This window comes from Rana temporaria, chromosome 2, assembly GCF_905171775.1.
Source record: "Rana temporaria chromosome 2, aRanTem1.1, whole genome shotgun sequence".
NCBI lineage: Eukaryota > Metazoa > Chordata > Amphibia > Anura > Ranidae > Rana > Rana temporaria.
Genome location: NC_053490.1, coordinates 302159251 through 302183240, shown reverse-complemented (window position 1 = coordinate 302183240; position 23990 = coordinate 302159251). Strand labels below are relative to the sequence as shown.

The 23990-nt window shown below is 43.7% G+C and overlaps 1 protein-coding gene across 6 annotated transcripts in view; it reads left to right on the top strand.

Annotated features, from left to right (window-relative positions):
* Nucleotides 1-23990, top strand: part of DLGAP3 (DLG associated protein 3) — a 626246-nt gene that overhangs the window by 587016 nt on the left and 15240 nt on the right. For all 6 annotated transcript variants that reach the window (XM_040337299.1, XM_040337293.1, XM_040337294.1 and 3 more), the window contains one exon: nt 17057-17148. In XM_040337299.1, coding sequence (XP_040193233.1) covers nt 17057-17148 — 92 coding nt within the window. The remainder of the gene's footprint in view (nt 1-17056; nt 17149-23990) is intronic.

Genomic DNA, 23990 nt, shown 5'->3' with positions numbered 1-23990 from the left:
AAGATTTCATGTTGGTTTCAATTTTAATACTATTTGATACAGTGGAAATTTAAGTTATCTGATGACCGCTGAACGAACTCTAGCACATGTGAACCTGCGGGCCCAGAGCTGAATTTTTTTGAGAGGTTGCAAACAATTGCTTACACACTCTGTTGTAGATCTTATTGGCACTACTTTTCTTGGGTTTAGGAGTGTGGTGTCAACAACCTTGGCTGAGCAGCCTAAGCCAAGCAGCCTCTTTCTTTAGTGTCCAGGTGGAGCTTTCTCGGATGCAGGATGGCAGATGGGTTTTGAGTCAGGAGATTTGGAGGGGTTGACAAAGGCAAAGGATGCTCTCAAGGCCGTCTTTAATATTGACTGGACCCTGAGCAAACATTTTCTTGGGGCCCCTCTTCCATGTAATTTCGCTCTCCACATGCTTTGAGACATACAATAAATAGCAGCTAGACTCAAAATGTATTTACTGAATCAGATCAGGCCGCGATTGCGATTGATTGCCAGAGGTTATAGTGTATCATTACCGCTCACTGACTGGCTGCTAGAGGTTACAGCACACATTATGGCTCACTGTTTATTTTCTAGAGGTTACAGCACATGCCTTCTGCTTGTTGATTGGTTGCTAGAGATCACTATACATCAATACTGCTCACTAATTGAATGCTAGAGGTTACTGGACATCTTTACCACTTACTAATTGGTTGCTAGAGGTTACTGCACATTATTACTGCTCACTGATTCCTAGAGGTTACTGCATATCCTTACCGCTCAATGATTGGTTGCAAGAGGTTAGTGCACAGAATTACTGCTCACTGATTGGTTGCTAAAGGTTACAAAACATCATCTCCTCACTGCCTGCACACAATGATCTAGGGAGGTGAGGGATTTTCGGACTCCTGAGATCAGTAGCAAAGCTGGGGGGGGGGGGTAATCAGTGGCAATGCTGGGGGTTGATGGGATCAGTGGCAGTGGTGGCTGGAAATCTTTGGCAAGTATATAGTGGAGATTTCTACCAATGTAATAGGGAATTTAAAATGACCACCTATAGCAACAGGGCAGGTATTCACACAGGTCACCCTGGCTGATGACACGGTTCACCTGATGGTGGAGATGGGCTTTGCTGCGTGTTAATACCAGGTCACGGTCCTCAGGATAGCCCCACCAGGGGGTGAGCAAGCCTGGGTCCGGAAGCAGATCTAGCAGGTAGGGATCAAGCAGAAGCGTAGTCAAGAAACAAGTCAGTAACAAATAGTTGCAGGTTGGGATTCAGCAGAAATGTAGTCGGGGAACAAGCCAAATTTGGTAACGAATGGTAGCAAAGATATGGTCGGCAGCAAGAGATACAGGAGCAAGATATTGGATGGTGAAGGCACAATACTCTGGTGACCAGGTAGTGCAGAGACATGGCTTAAATCAGGAAGTTCATGGGAGGAGCAAAGTGTTCAAGGTTCAAGGCAAACAAGATTCAAGACAAGATCAAGGAATTGTCTGAGGAACTATCCAAGGAACTGTCCAAAGGACAGCAAGCAAGCAGAGTCACCGCCAGACACAGCAGAGGTCCCAGGTCCTAACAGTACTCACCTCCTCCCAGGATGTCCCCTGCACGTCCTAGGGCCAGGTTTGAGGAAACCTCTGGTGGAATTCCCTTGTTAATCTAGGGGCATGAACATTCTCCTCAGGCTCCCAAGAATTTTCTTCTCGCCCATATCCTTCCAATTTTTGAGATTCTGGAGTCAACAATTTTCTCCACCACAAATTCTTCTTCACTCTGTACCTCAACAGGTGGAGGAGGAGGATAAATTCTTCCAGAAAAAGTTTTTTCATGAAACGGTTTGAGTAGCGATATAGGAAAAACAGGGTGAATCTTCATATTGTCAGGAAGTTTTAGGCGAAAAGTGACCGGGTTGATTTGAGCAGAAATCTCAATGTCAGGTCACCTGAGGCCAGGTGACAGATTCACACCGTTGGGGTCAGGAGTGCACTGCTATGGTAGTGAACCCTATGGTTGACTGCTTCGGATGGAACTTGGGGTGGTTAAGGAAGGTAGGTCCACTGGAGCACTAACAGGGATCCCACAGGGAGCTAAAGCCTAAGATTCCCCAGGGCGCAGAGTTTAAGATCCAGCAGATCCAGAGCCTCTAGTGGTGAGGATGGACTGGGCTGCAACTGGATCCGGGTCGCGGCCCCCCAGAGTCCCCCAGCTCATGTTCACAGTAGGCTATAGAGATAGGGGGGAAGCAGCAGCTTAGAATACAAGGGGATAAGCCAAAGGTCGGGGTGACTAGCAGACAAGGATAAACATAGGACATGCCAAAGGTCAAGGACACAAGCAGACAGAGAACAAGCCAAGATCGGTAAACCAGAGACAGACGTAGCACACGGCAAGCAGGAACCCAAACACACAATAGCTAAACAAACAACGTTGATCAGCACGGCTGGATTGCAGTGCACAGGTTAATATAATGTTCCCTGATAGGGCCTGGGGTGGAGCCATGCTTAGAGGAGAGATTACTTAAACAGGCAGGGGAGAGTGGCTGGCCTCTAAAGCAGGACATATGGAGGAGGTAAGCTGACAGACAAACATTGCTGCATAACCATGACACTCAAAAGGTCCCATACACTTTTGACCCAACTTAGCACATGGAACCTGAACCTTCAAATTTTTGGTAGATAACCAAACTTTGTCACCTACGTAAAAGGTGGGAATAGACCTAGGATATCTGCCAGCAGCCTTCTTGTAATACTTCTGCGCCTCTTTCAATGTATCATTTAATTTCTCCTGGATCTCATGTAATGATGTTAGTCTGTTGGTAACAGCAGGAATTTAAGTTGAGATAGGAGGATCAGGAATAAAAACTGGATGATACCCGGTGTTTAAGAAAAATGGTCTTTGGGAAGTGGAGCTATGTTTAGAGGAGTTATAAGCCAACTCAGCCGTAGGAAGGTAGTCCATCCAGTAATCCTGAAGATAACTCATGAAACATCGAATGTATTACTCCAGAGTTTGATTGGCCATCTCGGTCTGACCATTAGACTGCGGATGAAAAGCCGAGGACAGATTAATTGTTACACCCAAAGCTGAGCAAAAACATCTCCAAAATTTTGAGGTAAACTGTACCCCTTTGTCAGACACCACATCATTAGAAATTCCCTGAAGTTTAAAAACTTCTCAAACCATTATCTCAGCAGTATGTTTGTAGTGGTAGAAGTTACCCCAGGGGAGAAGATCAGGGTAACAACAAAAAACGTGGGGAATGCCCAGGGAAAAACCAAGCCTACTTACCGACCAGCTTGCAGAAAACCAATTAACCTGTCTACAGTATGCGTTAAAAACAGGGGTTCGGTCCGCACGCATTTGCAAACGCATGCGTGAGCCACAGAGCCGCGCCAAGGCACCCTGTAATCTGTGGTCCTAACACTAAACAATGAGCGTCCCCACAGTGGAGGCACATGCATTTTAATGGATAGACAGGGGCAGGTGAACTGAAGGGAAGCCACCCCTCCTTTAAAGGTACAAGAGCACACCAAGCACCCAGCATGTAGCACAAAGGCTGCAAAGGTGTTGGTGCACTGATGGACCAATATAAACACCACAGGTGAAGCATAAACATGTCCACTGCCCCCATCTATAGCTGGCTATAACAGTAAGTAGCATTGGAAGGCTAAAGCAGATAACAACAAAAAACCTGGGGAATGCCCAGGGAAAAACCAAGCCTACTTACTGAGAAGATCAGGGTGTCTTATTGCGAGCACAGGTTAGACATGAAGTCACATATCCATACATCTTTCTTATACCAAAGCCACTAAATGAAACGTGATAAGAGTCCTTCTGTCTTAAAAACCCCAAAATGACCAGCAAGTTTAGAGTCGTGAACCAACCTTAGGGCTTTTACCCAAACTGATTCAGGTATATATATATATATATATATATATATATATATATATATATAGGCAATGCAAGTCCAAAAAATTTGTTGTACTTGAGGTCCTTAGGAGGATTATGAAGTGGTTCATTCTCATACCCCTCCTTGAGAAGATTAGTGGCCCCTAGAAAGTTCTTTTGAGGCAGGATTGTACATTCAGAGTTGCTTTCCTGGAGAGGCCCAGGCAACATCCCTGATAGGGCATCAGCCTTACCATTCCTTGACCCAGGGTGGTATGAGATAACAAAATTGAACCTGGAGAAGAAAACGTGCTTGTCTAGATGCCAACCTTTTAGCAGAACAAATAAATTCATAATTTCTATGATCAATGAGAATGGTTAAAGGGTGCTTATCCCCTTCCAGCAGATGCCTCCACTCAGAAAATGATTCCAAAATTGCCAGCTGCTCCTTGTTTCCAATTCCATAATTCTCTCGGCTGAAGACAACAGTCGATAGAATAAGCACAAGGATGAAGCTGCATTTTTTCTCCAATTTGCTGAGAAAGGATAGCTCCCACAGCAGAACTAGAATCATCAACTACTACGATGAAATGTAGTTCTGGATCTGGATGTACCAGTATTGGTGCAGAAGTGAAGAGAGTTTTTAGTTTACTAAAGGCAGCCTGTGTCTCAGGTGACCACAAAAAGGTATCCCTTTCTTTGTCAGCTGTGTATCTGGAGCAATTACCTTGTTCCTTATACATTTTCTGGAAAAGTTGTCAAATTCAACAAATCGCTGTATCTCCTTAACATTCCTAGGGACAGCCCAATCCACCACTGCTTTGATCTGATCAGGATCCATGCTTACTCCTTCAGAAGAAATTATGTATCCCAAGAACTGGATCTGAGTTTGTTCAAGCTTGCATTTCTCTAGTTTGATGTAAAGTTGATTCCGACATAATCTCTCGAAAACAATACAGACATGCTTGCGGTGTTCTTTCAAAATATCAGAGAAAATGAGAAAATGAGAAAATGAGAATGTCATCTAAATCTCGAAAAGCATCATTAACCACTTAAGCCCCGGACCATATTGCTGCCTAAAGACCCAAGGGGTTTTTACAGTTCGGGACTGCGTCGCTTTAACAGACAATTGCGCGGTGGTGCGACGTGGCTCCCAAACAAAATTGGCGTCCTTTTTTCCCCACAAATAGAGCTTTCTTTTGGTGGTATTTGATAACCTCTGCGGTTTTTATTTTTTGCGCTATAAACAAAAATAGAGCGACAATTTTGAAAAAAATGCAATATTTTTTACTTTTTGCTGTAATAAATATCCCCCAAAAACATATATAATTTTTTTTTCCTCAGTTTAGGCCGTATTCTTCTACCTATTTTTGGTAAAAAAAAATCGCAATAATCGTTTATCGGTTGGTTTGCGCAAAATTTATAGCGTTTACAAAATAGGGGATAGTTTTTTTGCATTTTTATTTTTTTTATTAGCGATTTTTTTCGTGACTGCGACATTATGGCGGACACTTCGGACAATTTTGACACATTTTTGGGACCATTGTCATTTTCACAGCAAAAAATGCATTTAAATTGCATTCTTTATTGTGAAAATGACAGTTGCAGTTTGGGAGTTAAACACAGGGGACGCTGTAACATTTAGTGTTCACTTTGTGTGTGTTTACTAGTGTAGGGGGGTGTGGCTGTAGGAATGACATCATCGATCGGGTCTTCCCTATAAAGGGAATCACCCGATCGATGCGCCGCCACAGTGAAGCACGGGGAAGCCGTGTTTACACACGGCTCTCCCCGTTATTCAGCTCCGGGGAGCGATCGCGACGGAGTGGCTAAAAACAAATAGCCGCGCCGTCGTCCCGGATCGCTCCCCGATCGGACCCCCCACCCACGTCTAGCAGAGGACGTACAGGTACGTACATGTGCCTGTCCGTGCCATTCTGCTGACGTATATGTACATGAGGAGGTCGGGAAGTGGTTAATGAAATGTTGAAAAGTTGCGGGAGCATTGCAAAAGGGCATGACCAAAGACTCAAAATGTCCATATCTGTTCCTGAAAGCAGTTTTCCATTCATCTCTGAGACGAATGCGGACAAGGTTGTATGCCCCACGTAAATCTAATTTGGTAAAGCACTTGGCAAAGAGGAGTCTCTCAAGCATTTCTGGAATTAGTGGGAGTGGATAGTGATTCTTAATTGTGATCCTGTTTAAATCTCTGTGGTCTATACACAGATGCAAGGTGAAGTCCTTTTTCGCCACGAACACTAAGGCCTCGTACACACGATAGGTTAAACAGAGGACAACGGTCTGATGGACCGTTTTCATCAGTCAAAACCGATCGTGTGTGGCCCCCATAGGTTATTTAACCATCGGTTAAAAAAAGCCAACTCGCTTTAAATTTAACCGATGGATTACTAACCGATAGGTCAAAACCGATCGTTAGTAGGCACGACCATCGGTTAAAAATCCACGCATGCTCAGAGTGAGTGAGTGAGTGAGTGAAAAACGTATATAGCGCAAACAAATGCAAACTTAATCGCCTCAAGGTGCTGGCTTCCAGAGTTGTACAGGTCTTTCAGAAGAGGTGGGTCTTCAGTTTTTTCCTAAAAACCCGATGGTTTTCTTCCAAGCGGATGGTCGTGGGTAGAGCATTCCAGAGCCGTGGTCCTTGGACCGAAAATCTACGTTCTCCCTTAGATTTGTAGCGAGATTTGGGGATTTGGAGAAGGTTTTGGTTGGTTGATCGGAGCACGTGCTGGGTGACATAGGGTTTTATTTTCTCACTTAAATATTGAGGAGCTTTACCCTGTGTACATTTGTGGGTGAGGCAGAGAGTCTTGAATGTCACCCGGCAGCCAGTGGAGGGACCTCAAGGCCGGGGAGATTGGTTCCCATGGCTTTTTACCCGTTACCAGTCTGGCTGCTGTGTTCTGGACGACTTGTAGACATGTAATCTGGTATTTCGGTAGTCCTAAGTAGAGGGAATTTGCGTAGTCGAGTCGTGAGTTGATGATTGTTCCAACCACTACTGCTGTGTCCTCTTCCGGGATGAAGGGGATGAGTCTACATAGCATGCGGAGCAGATGATGAGAACCGCTGACGACTGATCCTATTTGTGCATCCATCGTCATGTCTGCGTCAAAGATGACTCCGAGACTTTTGACTTTATTGCTTGGCGCGATGGTTTGTCCGAGGATGGTGGGTGGTGTCCATGTGGTCCTGGAAATGGATTTCCTATTTGCGTGAAGGGTGAGTAGCTCTGTTTTGGATCCATTGAGTTTGAGGCAGCTTTCAGTCATCCAATTATCGATCAGTGTAAGGCACTTTCCTAGTTCATGAAATTGGTCTTTTTTGTTGGTGATTCGAAGGTAAAGCTGTAGATGTAGATGTTGAAGAGTGCAGGTGAGAGGGGTGATCCTTGCGGGACTCCGCATGTAATGGTCCGTGTTTCTGATGTAAAACTTCCAAGTTTCACGGTCTGAGTGCGATTTTCTAGGAAAGATGCGAACCACGGTAGGGCCGCGTCAGAGACTCCTGCTACTTCTTTGAGTCGCCTGAGCAATATGTTGTGGTCTACCGTGTCGAAGGCTGCACTAAGGTCCAACAGCACTAGGAGACAGGATTCTCCGTCATCTGCTGCTTCGAGAGCGTCGTCCCATATCTTGAGGAGAGCCGTTTCTGTGCCGTGGCCTGGGCGAAAACCTGATTGTAGGGGATCTAGGAGTTTGTGGTCGTCCAGGTGGGACTGAAGCTGTTGTACTACTGCTTTCTCCATGATCTTGGAGATGGTGTTCAGGCTTGTTACCGGTCTGCGATGGTTTGGGTCTTTGGAATCGAGGTTGGGCTTCTTTAGGAGGGGTTTTATTATGCCTTGCTTGAGGGTGCTCGGAACACTCCCTTCCCTGAATGATTGGTTTATGATGTGCGTTATGATGGGTGCCAGGATGTCCGTGCATTCTTTCAAGAGTTTTGTAGGGATGATGTCGTTTGGTGATGTGTTGTCTCAAAGGCTTCCGATGATGTTTTTTGTGGTATCGATGGTAATTGGGATCAGCTCGAAATCTGTAGATCGTGGACTATTTATGTTGATTGCTTCTTCTTGCTGTATCTGAGTGGGGTTGATGTTTTTTTTTCTGTTGTACTGTTGTCCGAATCTTTTCGATTTTGTCGATAAAAAAGTCAGATAATTCATTACAGAATTCTTGTGTCTCACTTGCAGGGGGCTCCAAGCAGGAGGGGTTCATAGTTTTAGCGAATAGTTTAAAAAGTTCCCGTGGACGGTTTAAGGCTTTTGAGATGGTGTTTGCGAAGTGTTCTTTTTTGGCTTTAAAGATCGCTTTGTGGTAAATCTTGGTGAGGGTTTTGTACCTTGTGTGGGTTTCTATTGATGGGTTCCTCCTCCAGGCTCCTTCAGCTCTTCTGCGATCCTGTTTCAGTAGAGTGAGAGTGTCGTTAAACCAGCCCGAGTTGTTTTTCCGGCTGAGAGCTCTGCGTTTTGGAGCGACTGTGTCAGCTGTTTGCAGTAATGCTTTGTTTAAGGCGTTGAGTGTTTGATCCGTTGAGTGGTTCAGATTTGGTACTTCTATTTTGGTCGCTAGTGTGGTTTTGAAGAGCTCGGAGTGTAGTTTCTTCTGCGATCTTGTCCAGTGTATTGTTGTTGGGAGCCTGGGTTTTTGAAGGATGGTGTCGATGGTTAATATAAATTTGATGGCGTGGTGGTCCGTCCAAGGTAAAGGTCTGTTGTCCAGAGTGTTAATATTCATGTTTTGTTTGAAGATGAGGTCTAAAATGTGACCTGACGCATGTGTTGACGTCTTTATCAGTTGCTGCAGACCAAGTTCTTCGAGTTGGTCGTTGCAGGCGGTGGCGATGGGATCCTGGGTTGAGTTAGCCCAGAGGTTGAAATCCCCAAGTAACAGCAGGTTTTTGGTTTTCAGGGTGTACACCGAGAAGAATTCGGTGAAGGGTGTGAGGAGATGTGTCTTTGGTCCGGGTGGTCTGTAGCATAGTAGTATGTGGACGGTTTCCTCGGGTGTTGTTTGAAGTTGCAGGGTGAGTGTTTCCATAAAGGGCAGTGAGTTCTGTAGCGTTGGTTTGGTGAGAGCAAGGTGGGATTTGTATATCACTGCTAGGCCTCCTCCTCTTTGTCCTGTTCTGTGCTCGGTTAGGATGTGATAGTTCTCGGGCACTAAATCCGCTAGGATGGGATTACAGTTGGGTGTTAGCCAACTTTCTGTGATGAAGAGGCAATCTGTGTTGTGTTGGACGATAAAATCGTGGATTTCCTGTCTGTGCTTGACTGCCGATCTTGTGTTGATCAGGGCGCAGTTTAAGTGTTGTAATTGAGGTGGTGTCTTCTCGTTTTTTAGGCTTGGTTGACGGTAGATTCTTAGTAGTTGCTCTTTCCGTAGTGTTCTTTGCGTGGAGGTTAGTAGCGTTGAGGCCAAATTCCTTAGGCTGCGGAGGGTGTCTGCTGTGTACTTGATGATGAGCATGGTGGGAGATGGTTTGATGGTGATGTGATGGTGCAGTGATCCTGTAGATCCAGCGATGATGAAGATGGTGATCAGGGGAGCAGATGTTCCCGGAGGTTCGGTTGGTATTCGCTCAGTGACGATGATGTTGATCTGTGATGTTGCTGCAAGGATGATGGCCCGGCCTAAACCGCCCCCCTCAGTTGATTCAGAGGAAGGCAAAAAGCCCTAGCCAAGCTGGCCAATTGCTGTAGCAAGGGAAAAAATTCCTTCCTGACCCTGGAGGCGATCGGAGAACCCTGAATCAACTGCTAAATGGTACCCCGGATAGACTTACCTGGCAGGTGTTGGCTGTGATGTGATGGGTGAGCTAGGGAAGAAAGGTGAAAAAGGGGGTGGGGGAGAAGGAAGGATGGTCAAGAAAGGGGTGCCAAATAGTCCCTTACTTACCGGGCTGTGTCCCTGGGGTACTCATCCAGTAGAGGGTTGTCAGTTGGTCCCCGTGAAGGTTGCTTCAGTGCCTGTATGTGCTGAGCCTTACTAGGCTGGCTGGCTTAGGCTGGGTGTACCAAGATGGCCGCCGGGACCGGAGCTAGGCCCGAGCCGCGGCCTTTCCTAAGCTCCGGTAGCCGAGATGCGGCTTGTGGGTGTGGATTACCCACCTCCGGGTGTTCCTGGAACTGGGAGAGCACCTGTCTGTCTTGGGAACCTGTAGAAGGAGAGAGACGATGCGGCTGGCGAGGGCTAGGCCTCAGCCACAGTCTTTCCTGTGGCTCTCCCGCTAGGGGGGGTGCGCCCGTGGATGCCTGGATGACCACAGGGGAAGGCGGCGGCTGCGTGGGGGGCGAGTGGAGAGCGGAGCTGTGTGAGCTGGCCCTGGCGCTAACGAGGGGACCGCGGATCCTGGTCCCACGGAGGGGGGTGCTCAGCGGCAGGTGACGGCCTCGGATCCGGGTGGGGGGCTCGGATGTGCCGCTGGAAGGGGACACGGGTGCTGAGGAGGGGAGCCGCTGGTCCTGGATCCCACGGAGCTCCGAAGAAGGGACTCTGGATGGATGGATGACACTGGGGGAAGGGTCTCGGGGGGGTCAGAATCAAGTCGACACATGCTTGGAAGCATTGAACTTCATTTTTTTCAGCACGTCATTGTGTTTTACATCACCGCGTTCTGACACGATCGGTTATTTAACCGATGGTGTGTGGGCACGATGGACCATCAGTCAGCTTCATCGGTTAACCGATGACAACGGTCCTTCAGACCGTTCTCATCGGATGGACTGATCGTGTGTACGCGGCTTAAGGTTGCCCCAGCAAGAAATGTTGAGTGTCTGATAAAACCCTTCTCTAGATTCTCATTAATCCACTCCCTGAGCACCTTCAGTTCAGGTTCTGATAAAGAATAAAGGCAGCCAAATTGTATTTCTGCCCCTGGGAGCAATTCAATGGGACAATCATAAGATCTATGAGGAGGCAGCTGTTCTGCGTTCTTTTTATTACAAACGTCCCGAAACTCAAGATATTGTGGAGGGAGCTTGTTGTATGACTGGATAGTTGCCAAAACTGCTTGGAAATCTTGGGTTGGTGGAGGGCTTATTTGATAAGATTCTTTGCAATGTTTTTTGCAGTGGTTAGATGTAAAGCTTAAAGAATGTTTCTCCCAGTTAATGGAGGGATTATGGATAGAGAATCAAGGAATGCCCAGAATGATAGGGAACTTGGGTGATGTGATCAGCTGAAAGCTGATAGCCTCCTCATGGTCAGTCTCAATTAAGAGTTTAAGCGGGATGGTCTTGTGGGTAACAGGTCCTGAAGACAAAGGTGAGCCATCCACAGTTTCCATATCAATAAGGGCAAGTTTATTTCTTATTATTTGAATGTTAATGTTTTTGGCATTTGAATTTTCTCCCGGACTTTGAGTCCAGCATAGCAGAGCAAGGTATTTCATTGCTTTCAACTATAAACCTTATAGGGATGACAACATTAGTTGATAAAGGATTAACTTTATTTGCTTCCTGAATCAAAAGAAAAAGACGAACTGAGAAATTGAGTTTATTTGTTCAGATACTGTAACATCTGTAATTATTCTTTTACATTTTTTGGGACGATTAATTGCGTAATGTCTTTCTTTCTCCTGAGTAGTAATAGATCTTTTAATAGCATCCACCTGCATAAGTTCAGGAGTGTCAGAATCCGGAAGAACTCTTAGACCCTTAGGAGGATACTGATGAGTAGAAAAATGCATGCCATCATTACTGCCTAGGATTCCCAGTCTCTCCTTTCAGTAAGTCTCTGATCAGTTCAAATACATAATTTAATAAAAGCCTCAAGGTCGTCAGGACTTTCTACTTTGACAAGCTCATCTTTTACTTGTTGTGAACAAGGCTCTTGCGGCTGAAACCCGTCTACCTCTGTTGTATTTTTATCCTTATGGAGATATAATAAATTCGGACTGATTTAAAGAGCATGTATGGAGTTGCAGATTGTCCTTTATCCATATTTTACTTGTTCCAAGAGTCCTTGATGGAACTGACTCTTTTGTGCTGCTGGATTCCAATTGGTATCTGAGATCCAACATCGGAATTCAGTTGTGTACTCTGCAACAGAGCGTCTACCCTGCCGTAAATTGTGCAATTTTGCCTCAGCAGTAGTGCAGAGGTTAGGATGATCAAAAACTTGGTTCATCGCAGTCACAAAATAATCTAAATCATCCAGGATGACAACATCTTTCTCCACATAAGGGGAGGCCCAGGCTAATGCTTCCACAGTCAGGAGGTTGATAATAAACAGTACCTTTTTCCTATCAGAAGTAAATGCAGCAGGTTGCATCTGAAAGTATATACGACATTGATTTGGAACCCTCTATAATGGCGGCAGTCTCCATTAAACTTGAGTGGTAGTGGCATTCGTGCATTAGTATCTACGGCAGCAGTATCTTGGGCACAAAAGTCCCGCAATTGTTTATGCAGATAAAGGATGTCCTCTTATAGTCCCTTTATTTCAATTTGTAACTCAGAACATTTTTCCTGGTAGTTAACACCAAATGTCTGCAACTCAGCAATTTGCACCCTGAGAGGAGCAACAGCAGCTGCTACAACGGCATCCATGTTTTGGGCCAAAGTATTCTGTCATGGTCTGGAGTCAGGATCAGAGGCCAGTAGCTATAGCAGCAGAACAACAAGTAAAAAATGCGCAAAGAAACCAGTGCAGCAGGTATCAGATCAGCATAATGAACATACAGAGTGTGGAACAGTGTCAGTAAGCAGTAAGTCCAAGCTTCTGACAGTGAAAATTAAAATAAGATAAAGTTTGAGATGTAATAAAAATGATTGACAGAAGTATGCTCTCAGGGTTGCCATCAGGGGAGAACAGAAACCATGTTCCAATTCTATAGAGAGACAACAAGGGAAGAGGTGCCTCTGGGTGCAATAGTTTAAACACAATTTATTGAGAACATAGATAATAGCCACTCACATTTAGGTGGTGTATAGAAGGCATGTAAAAAATCCCAAGGTAGGGAGAAGTGGGTGTCATCCGGTCCGTCGTTCACTTCCTGGTCCTTGCAGAAGCGCTGTGGAGTGGATGGAGATAGGTGTCTTCTCATCACTGGTTAGATGGAGCCGGCTGCGGTGAAGGGATCTCAGATGAGGCTCGAAGCGCAGATGGACTGGCAGGCGAGGGGTGATGACGTCACCGGGAATGTGACGCATTTCTGAGTGTACAGGCAGCGTATGACGCGGCTGCCACACTCCTTTCTCAAGCTGAGCTTGAGAAAGGAGTTTGGCAGCCGCTTCATATGCTGCCTGTACACTCAGAAACGCATCACATTCCTGGTGACGTCATCACCTCTCTCCTGCCAGTCCATCTGCGCTTCGAGCCTCATCTGAGATCCCTCCACCGCAGCCGGCACCATCTAATCAGCGGTGAGAAGACACCTATCTCCCTCCACTCCACACCGCTTCTGGAAGGACCAGGAAGTGAACGACGCACCGGATAACACCTCACTTCTCCCTACCTTGGGATTTTTTACATGCCTGCTATACACCGCCTAAATGTGAGTGGCTATTATCTATGTTCTCAATAAATTGTGTTTAAAATATTGCACCCAGATGCCTCTCTTTCCTTGTTGTCTCACTATAGCAGCAGAACAGGTATTCACACAGGTCACCCTGGCTGATGACACAAGCACTAACTGGTATTTACCAGAGCTCCTGATGGTGGAGATGGGCTTTGCCGTGTGTTAGTACCAGGTCGCGGTCCTCAGGATAGCCCCACTAGGAGGTGAGCAAGCCGGGGTCCGGTAGCAGATATAGCAGGTAGGGATCAAGCAGAAGCGTAGCCGAGAAACAAGCCAAAAGTCAGTAACAAATAGTTGCAGGTTGGGATTCAGCAGAAGCGTAGTCGAGGAACGAGCCAAATGTTGGTAACAAATGGTAGTGAAGATACAGTCGGCAGCAGGAGAGACAAGAGCAAGATATTGACTGGTGAAGGCACAATACTCTGGCGACCAGGAAGTGCAGAGACATGGCTTAAATCAGGAAGTTCATGGGAGGAGCAAAGAGTTCAAGGTTCAGAGAAAACAAGATTCAAGACAAGATCATTCAAGGAATTCTCTAAGGAACTATCCAAGGAACTGTCTAAAGCAGCTGTCCATTATTCCAGGTAGCTCAGCAAGCAGAGTCACCACCAGACACAGCAGAGGTCCCAGGTTCAAGCTCCAGGTCCTAATATCACCAATGTGAGGGTGGATTTACACTGACCATCAATTTGAGGGAGAATTTGTACTGACCACCATGTGATTTTACACCACCCACCAATAGAAAAGAGGGATTTTTATTTATTTTACAATGATATCCATGTAAGGGAGAATTTACACTGACAACCATTGTCTAGGAGATTTGTTCTGATCACCAATGTAAGGTGACACTTCTACACCAACCACAAATGTTAAGGGGATTTACACTGACCACCAATGTAAATGGGGATTTTCACTGGCCACCAGTGTAAGGGCAATTCTGCACTTACCACCAATGTAAATGTACACTGATCACCAATGTTATGAAGAATTTACACTGACAACATCAGCAGTCATCAAAGGGGGTTTTCTACACTGGTCACCAATGTAAGGGGGATTTGCACTCACCACCAATTTAAAGGGGGCTTCTACATGGACCACCAATGTAAGGGTGGATTCGATACTGACCACAAATGCAAGTTTGGATTTTTTTAATGATTACCAATATAAAGAGGAGTTTCTACACTGGCGACAGATGTAATGGGGATTTACACTGACCACCAATGTAACTGAGACATTTAGCCTGCGCCCACATTTGTGTGTGTCGGGATTCGGGAATACATGCAAAATCACTTTCCTGACACCACAGAAACATGCTGTTCTTTAGCAGATACACAGAAGTGCCATTTGTTAAAGCAGGGTTCCAACCACAATTAGCATTTTTTAAATGTATGTCCTTTCATCATAGGTTTTTATAATATAAATCCGGTCACTTACTATTTTACAATCCGCCGCCGCTCCACATAGTTATTCAAAAAAGATCGTTTATAAAACTATGTCCACACCGTTGTCATTTTGCTTGTGGGCATTGTGAAGACTTCCCTGAAGTCTTGGATGGGGAGTGATAATTGGGTAGCGCACTGCATCCTGGGAAATGATGACACACATTTCCCAGGAGCATTAGAGGGAGATGATGTCAGGATCCTAGGTGATTCCAAAGGCAGATTTCGTGGGACTGCATAGCAACAGGCATTTTCAGATGAGTAAAAAAAATTTTTTTTTTCTTCTTTTTTTCTCTTTTAGGTCTAATGAGCACAATAATGAAAAAAAAATGTTGGGATGGAAACTCTATTATAACCGGTTAACGCCCGCCGCATGTATATGTACGTCCACAGAATGGCACATACAGGCATATGGGCGTACATGTACGTCCCTGCCTTTCCGCGGGTTCGATCGGGACCCCCCCGGTACATGCGGCGGTCGGTAACCTGTGGGGAGCGATCCGGGACAAGGGCTCGGCTATTCGTTTCTAGCCGCCCCCTCGCGATCGCTCCCTGGAGCTGAAGAACGGTGAGAGCCGTATGTAAACATGGCTTCCCCGTGCTTCACTGTGGCGGCTGCATCGATCGAGTCATCCCTTTTATAGGGAGACTCGATCGATGACATCAGACCTACAGCCACACCCCCCTACAGTTGTAAACACACACTAGGTGAACCCTAACTCCTTCAGCGCCCCCTGTGGTTAACTCCCAAACTGCAACTGTCATTTTCACAATAAACAATGCAATTTAAATGCATTTTTTGCTGTGAAAATGACAATGGTCCCAAAAATGTGTCAAAATTGTCCGAAGTGTCCGCCATAATGTCGCAGTCACGAAAAAAATCGCTGATCGCCGCCATTAGTAGTAAAAAATAAATAAATAAATAAGAAAACGATCCCCTATTTTGTAAACGCTATAAATTTTGCGCAAACCAATCGATAAACGCTTATTGCGATTTTTTTTACCACAAATAGGTAGAAGAATACGTATCGGCCTAAACTGAGGAAAAAAAATGTTATATATGTTTTTGGGGAATATTTATTATAGCAAAAAGTAAAAAATATTGAATTTTTTTCAAAATTGTCGCTCTATTTTTGTTTATAGCGCAAAAAATAAAAACCGCAGAGGTGATCAAATACCACTAAAAGAAAGCTCTATTTGTGGGAAAAAAAGGAAGTCAATTTTGTTTGGGAGCCACTTCGCACGACCGCGCAATTGTCTGTTAAAGCGACGCAGTGCCGAATCGCAAAACCTGGCCTGGGCATTTAGCTGCCTAAAGGTCCGGGGCTTAAGTGGTTTATGACACCCTCATGCATCAGTTGAGCTGTGCCTATTCACATGCACCAAAATTCAGGGTGCTGTGGCACCATGTTCTTTTGAAGAAGGGTTCTTCCTGATTGGATCAGGTTCCTTTACTATCTTCTTCCTCTTAAGCTGAACGTCAGAGGACCCAGGACCGTTTTTAAGGCAGGGCCAAAGGGGAAGCTGCCCAGGGCCCAATCATTGTTGTGGGGCGTTTGTACGTTTTTAAACTACTTTTTTTTCTGTTGTACAAAATATTTATGATTTTTTTCTCAAATTACATTTATTATACATCCATGAAAGGTGTCCAGAGCAGTATGGGTCTTTCAAAGAGAGAGCACAGCCGATGCTCTTCCTCTAGCTGGAAATCTGTATGAAATTGCACAGAATGTGGAGTTGGAGGTGGGAGGAGTCAGTCCACTCACTCATTCATTTTTTTAGCAGAACAGTTGAGATCAGCTTGATGAACAGACATCCAGAGCAGTGGTCTCTGTCTAGAACTAGCGTACAGAAATATAAACTATTTATACAATATTTTAAATCCAGTTTCTAAAAATGGCAAACCGTTTTTTTTTTTAACATTCATTTTTTTTTCTGTGCTTGTGAACTTACCCCCAAAAAAAGAATATATCCATCAACATCATATTCTCTTTCAGTGTTTAAAAAAGAAAAATATAGCAGGTGTTGGGCAAGAAATACAAATTGAAAGCAACAGAGACAAATGCCATTTATAGCAAGTCATGAAAAGTATTTTGCTTTCATTTCAATCCTTTAGCAGTAATGTGAACAATTTTTACTTCAACTTTTTATAAACTGATTCTTAAGCATATGCATCTCTTTCACTTTTTAGTTTTGGAGAAGATTCGCAGTGCAGTTGGAAGCTCTCAGCTCTTGATGTCTCAGAAAGTGCAACAGTTTTTCCGGCTCTGCCAGCAGAACATGGTATGTGACGATCTTATTGCTATACATTAGTGATACAATGAAATATATACTATACTGTTTACACAAACATACTTACTGTTTATTGCATATCTTAACCATGAAGTAAGTGCTGGAAGTTGTGCTAAAAACAGCAAATATGGGGCAAAGGACTAGGCACCAGCATCCCCTGGAGTCTTCCTGCAGCTGATCTTTACCCATTACTGATTTGCAATGCTTCTTCTACACTGTGTCCTTTTGTAGATGTAGTCATCTTAAAGTGGAGCACCACTCTAAAGTGGAACTTGCGCTGATCGGAACCCTCCCCCCCTCCGGTGTCACATTTGACACCTTTCAGGGGGCAGGGGGGTGCAGATACCTGTCTAAAGACAGGTATTTGCATCCACTTCCGGCCACACAGTCTCGGGTAAACTGCGGGCATGACGTCACCTCCTGTCCCCCCCATTGTGTTCTGGGAACACTCGGCTCCCAGAACACAGCGGGAGCCAATCGGCAGGCGTAGCGCGACTCGCGCATGCGCCGTAGGGAATCGGGTAGTGAAGCCGGATCGCTTCACTTCCTAGTTCCCTCACCGAGGATGACGGGGGGCAGCAGAGTGGTGAGCGATCGCTCGTCCTCTGCTGCGGACGGCGCTGGACTCCAGGACAGGTAAGTGTCCTAATATTAAAAGTCAGCAGCTGCAGTATTTGTAGCTGCTGGCTTTTAATATTTTTTTTCCAGCGGATATTCGCTTTAATAGAGGCAGGGTTTTGCTTCCTTATTTCAGAGCCTCCAGCAAGGAGAACAAGGAATTACATGGTAGTGACATAACCAAATTTTAGTACAAATCTCTTTAGACTAGTAGTCAGAGGCAGAGGCAATAAAGCCTTGAGCTGGCCATACATGGATCAAAATGTGTCCAGTTCAGCATGGACTGGTTGAATTTCAATCCATGTATGGGCACTGAAGATGTACAGAATCTGATCTAGCAATCGACTTCTGTACAAATGCCCTGACTAAATTCTCCCTGCTCGATTAGTGATGCAGCTTATAGCCTGCAACGCTGCTCAGTGTGTTTTGATGGAGGAAGTCTCACCGTTGCTAGAAAATAAAAGCTCAGTGGAGGGATTCCACCATCCACATTGAGTCTGTGGATGGGGAAATATGGTCAGTTTTTTTTTTTCATTCAACCTGTTGCTTGAACAAAAAAACAGTATGATCTATGGGCTGCTTTAGGCAGAAACCACTAAGAAGCTGTAGGAAAAGTAGCACTTAGGAACTCTCACATACCAGGAAGTGCTCTGTTATTTTTAAGGAGGAATTCCAAACAAAGGGTACTTTTTAACATTTCGATATTTTTTTTTTAAAAACATGGCAGATCTTTATTTTTTTACTTTGTCAAAAAGGTTTATTGATTACACATTAAAATGAAGGTCCAATATTTACATGTACAAGGGTACAGATGAATAAGCTCTATGTTGAACAATAACATTTATATACAGTATATAGGTAACATGAAATGTCTTATCCGTGTTAAACTGCATCATACAACCTAAATAAATGGTATTATTTAACTTATCCATGCTATTGTAGATATCTTAGCTATCAAAAGTTATTATGAAATAATTATAAATGCAGAGATCGAGTACATATTGGTATAAAGCTTGTGTGAGTAAGCAAAAATTATAAAAAACGTAAAAGAGAGAAAAAAGAAGTAAGGAGAGAGGGAGAAGGGAAAGAAAAAGACAAAGAGATGGTTCACAAGGTCGGTTCAGGCACCAGGGCACTGTACAGTGTAGTTATTCAATATATGGATGGATGTGTGGTTCCATGAATCAGTTAATCAGTTACCATGGCAGAAGGACAAAATCAATAAAATGTGGGGGTAAGTGGTACTTTATCCAAACGTTCCATATTTTCTTGAATGTTGGGATTTAGGACTTTATAATTTGCTTCCATCGCCATAACATTGGGTGAGGAAGTAATTAACCATATCCCAGACCATTTTGCATCATACAGTTTTTGGCCCAGATCTTCCTCCCACTTCTGGACATAGGTTAGTTTGTCAGACTTAGAATTAGCCAGAGTTGCGTAAAAAAAGAGATGATATCATTCCTTTAGCAAGCGGGTCTTTTTTGCACATTGATTCAAAAGTAGAAAGGTGAAATAAGGGCGTTTCAACATTTATGAGAGGTGTAAAGAAGTTTTTAATTTGAAGATATCTGAACAGTTCTGACTGCGGTAAATCATAGCTTTCCCTAAGTTCTGGTAATGATCAAAAGTATTTAGAAGTGACAAATTCATAAAGCGTTAGGAGTCTAGCGGTTGACCAGTCTTTAAATGATTTAGGGTATATCCAAGCCGGGTAAAAGGCAGTATTTTTGAGAAAGGATAACAGGGGATTGTGTTGTGATTGTAACTGATGCTTCATTTTAAGGCTGTTCCAAAGGGATATAAAATGTTTTGTTATGGGATTACGCAGTTTGGGACGGTCTTTAGGTTAACCCCCTTAGCGGTAAACCCGAGCGTGACTCGGGGTGGATTTTTTATGCTGAGAACGGTATCCCCGAGTCACGCTCGGGGTGGATGTGCAGAGCGTGCAGCGGCGCTGCTTACCTTCGCAGCATCCACAGACAAGTTACTCACCTTGTCCCTGGATCCTGCGATGCCAACCCTTTCTGCCTGCAAACTGTAGATTGTCCAAAAGTGTCCCTTTATGTAAAAAATGGTTTTAGATCAGCTAGAAAACAGCGATAATAAATTATAATCACTTGCAGAATTGTGCGATAGCGATTTGTGGGGAAATACGTCATAAAAAAATAAAAGTAATGACAGCGACAATTCTGCAACTGAGCAAATTTCAATGATTTTGAGTTGATTACATTATTGAATAATTTTTATTATAATTATATTATTATTTGTTATAATTATTTATAATTATTTATTATATTATAATTTATAATTTTGTTTTAAAAAAAATCATACCCGGGATGCCTACAAGACTCTTGTTTGGTCAGATTTAAGTGAGTTATTCCTAAAAATTACAGACCTACAGTATAAAACGCCAAATTTCCTTGCAAAATAATTTTACCGCTTTTGGTACGTAATTCCAGACAGAATCATACCGCCAGGGAGGTTAAAGCCATAATAAGTTAGAAATTGAAAACAGGTCACATTCCGATCTTCTATTAATACCCTTAATGGGATTTCCTGTTTTGTGTGGTATTTGGAAAGACTGGCCAGGTGAGCGGCTTTTTAGAAGTTGGTAAAAAGTTGGTGAGACCAAGGCCCTTGGATCTAGGGATCTAGGGAGATATAATGTGTGTACAGGTATGCGTGGTTTGGAAGGACCCCAGACAAATGTTGTTTCTCTTTGTTGCACCAGTCGCAAATAATAAGATGGGATAGGTATTGGTAAGACTCTAAACAGGTATAATAATATAGGCAAAATGGTCATTTTGTGCCACTGTGTAGCACTCTGGCGAACAAAACATCCCTTGTACTGCTGCTGTTTTTCAGTGTGGCAGAATGTACATAAAGAAAAATCCCCAAATAGTGTCTTATCGTTTATAAAAAGGTTTATTAATAAAACTTAAAAATGGGTACTCACAATTTGGCAAGTTAAAAAAGCCATTGATACTAACAGGAAGTGTTATGGCACAGATAGCAGAACGCCATAACACTTCCTGCTAGTATCAAGGAAGTATTGTTTTATAAATGATAAGACACTATTTGGGGCTTTTTCTTTCTGTACATGAGCCACACTGAAAACAGCAGCAGTACAAGGGACATTTTGTTCGCCAGAGTGCTACACAGTGGCACACACTGTGATGGCTTCATACCCCAAGAGGGGGTGGAAAATCCGGTGAGTGTGGGCTTTGCAGGGACACGGATTGCAGTGACCACCTACTGAAAGAAGAGTGTTACTTTCACTGGGCACTTAGCACGCATTATATTATTCAGCACGTGTGGGAACATTCAGGATTTGTGTTTTACCTGCCAACATGGACTTTTATGTGATTACACAAGTTGTTTACAATTGATTGCACTAGCACAATTTATGCACTTTTTTGCATTGCACAAATTGATCATTTATTGTGACATTTGGCACATTGCATCATTCCACTTATGCATGTATGCACTTTAAAATCATTTAAATTATTTATATTTTCATATTTTATCCACTAGTGTCATTTTTAGTTTATGGGAATTCAATAGAATAGCGCCACATCTACTACTATTTTTCCCTACACTTTTACTTCACCAAGGTGGCAGTAACACGTAGAGGCTGCAGTTCTATTCATTTCCCTAGGAACGACATACATATAGCTCCTGCTAGTAAAAATAATCCAAAGCGCGGAATCATACATATCAGCATTATTCATTTTATGAAATGTGGGCCAAACCCCCATTTTTGTAAAGAATATTGCATGTAAGGCCATGAAACCGCGTTGAATGCTCTCTTTATATCCAGAGAAAGAAAACAAGAAGGGGTATGTTGTTTTCTAGTAATATAAGCCATAAGCACCGCCCTTTGCACATTATCGGCCGCTTTTCTATGCGGCATAAAGTCTACTTGATCTCTGTGTATTAGGTTGCCTATTATTTGGTTAAGGCGTCTTGCTAACATTTTTGCTAACAGTTTAATATCTAGATTCAACAGAGAGATGGGGCGATAACCTTAGCAGGAGGTAACATCGGAAAGAGGCTTTGGGATCATGCATATAATTGCCGTTAGTGTTTCTTGTCTGAAAGAGTGGCCATCTAACAGTACATTAAATGCCTTAACTAAAATAGGGGAAAGAAGTTCTGTACAATAATATAAGGCCGAATATCCATATGAGCCTGGTCAATTTATTAATCTTCAATTCCTTAATGGAATCGGCTACTTCTTTTATTGTTATAGGTTCTTCTAACCGTGTTTTTTGATCATGAGATAATTCTGGTAGGGTGATACTGGAGAGTCAGCTGCGGTAGCATTGAAATTTTTTGTTGATTTGTATAAAGACGCCAAGTGAGTTTTGAATTTATGAACAATTTTGACTTGGTTACTAGTGTAATTGTCTTTTGACAATTTTAAATTAATTGGTTTGAATGATTTGTTTATCAAATTTAGCGCTTGTGCTCGATATGTACCTGGTTTATTGGTTTTCATGTAGAAACTATGTCTAGTGCTTTTTTAGGTTTTGTCTACAGATTCTGTGAGAAATAAGTCCTATTCTAGGTGTGTTTTTTCCAATTGAGATTTCTTGGTCAGAGTAGGATTATTTTGAAACAATATGTATGCTGCATTAAAGTCATTTTCTAGTTTCCGAGAAAGAGTTTTACGTTTCCTTTTGAACAAAGCCATTTGTCTCTGTATAGCACCCCTCAATACCGGTTTGTGGGCTTCCCAGAGTGTTGGGGGGAAATGTCTGGCGTAGTGTTGTGTAACAAATATTCTTTTAAAGCCTGCTCAACTTTCTGGCATTGAGATGGGTGTTTGAGCATTATATCCGGTAGGTACCAAGTTGGATCATGCGCTTTTGGTATGGTGGAAGCTATGGTTGTAAATACAGCATTGTGGTCCGATCATGGGATGGGAATTATATCAGATGCAAGTATCTCTGGTATCATACCAAAGGTTAAGAAAATATGGTCAATACGTGTGAAAGATTGGTGAAGGTGTGAAAAGTAAGTGAATCTTTTTTTTGTCGGGTTGCTTTCTCTCCAAGTTGTACTTGAATAGGAGTTGGCAGAAAGACAGTTTGGTCTAGGTACTGTGAGGAATGTAGGGCAATTTGTCAAGAAATGGAAGGAGAACCTGATTAGAATCTCCACCCATGATCACAGTTCCAATTTTATGTGTGTTCACCACTTGAAAAAGGTTGAAGGAAAGATTGAAGGAAAGATGAAGGAAAAATGAAGGTTGTTTATTAGGAGCGTAGCAGTGGCAGTGTATCCATAGTGGGCACAGGAGCGCCGCCCCCCTCTCTCCTGCACCCATCAATCAACAATACATAGATTCATGCATTGCATGAATCTATGTATTGTCACGGCTGCCACCCACTATTCAGATGGCCGTCACCCTGTTGAGCAGCTGAATATCAGTGGTGGGTGTGTTTTGGAAGTGCCTCATTAGAGCGAGATGCTTTAATCGGCTTCCAAATGGTTAACCAGAGGGCGCACAGGCTGTGCGTTTCCTGGTTAAACAGTGCTGTGTTAGGGAATCACTTTGCTAACACTGACCCGCCTCTCAGGCAATCAGGTGCACTGGGTCTGGTCACCCGTCACCTGATTGGCTGAAGTGACATCGAGGGCACAAACTGGCTGCAATTGGGGGCACAAACTGGCAGAAATTGGGGGCACAAACTGGCAGCAATTGGGGGCACAAACTGGCTGCAATTAGGGGAATAAACTGGCTTCATTTTGGGGCACAAACTGACTGCAATTGGGGGGACAAACTGGCTGCATTTGAGGGGACAAACTGGCTGCATTTGGGGGCACAAACTGGCTGCATTTGAGGGGGCAAACTGGCTGCATTTGAGGGGGCAAACTGGCTGCATTTGAGAGGGAAAACTGGCTGCATTTGAGGGGGCAAACTGGAGGCATTTGATGGGCACATTGGCTGCATTTAATGGGCACAGTGGCTGATTTGTTTGCGCCCCCCAAAAATTTGGAGCACCAGCCACCACTGGAGCATAGTATGAGACAATAGTAACTGCCACATCTATTATATGCCCCAGAGTATTATGTATCGTCTTTCTGGATCTTTAATTTCCGATAAGTGAAAAGTACGAAATGCTTTGGTCCTTTTTTGCGGTACATTTATACCCTGAACATTCAGGGATAGGATATGTATCGTGCCATGGCAACTGATTAAGAGG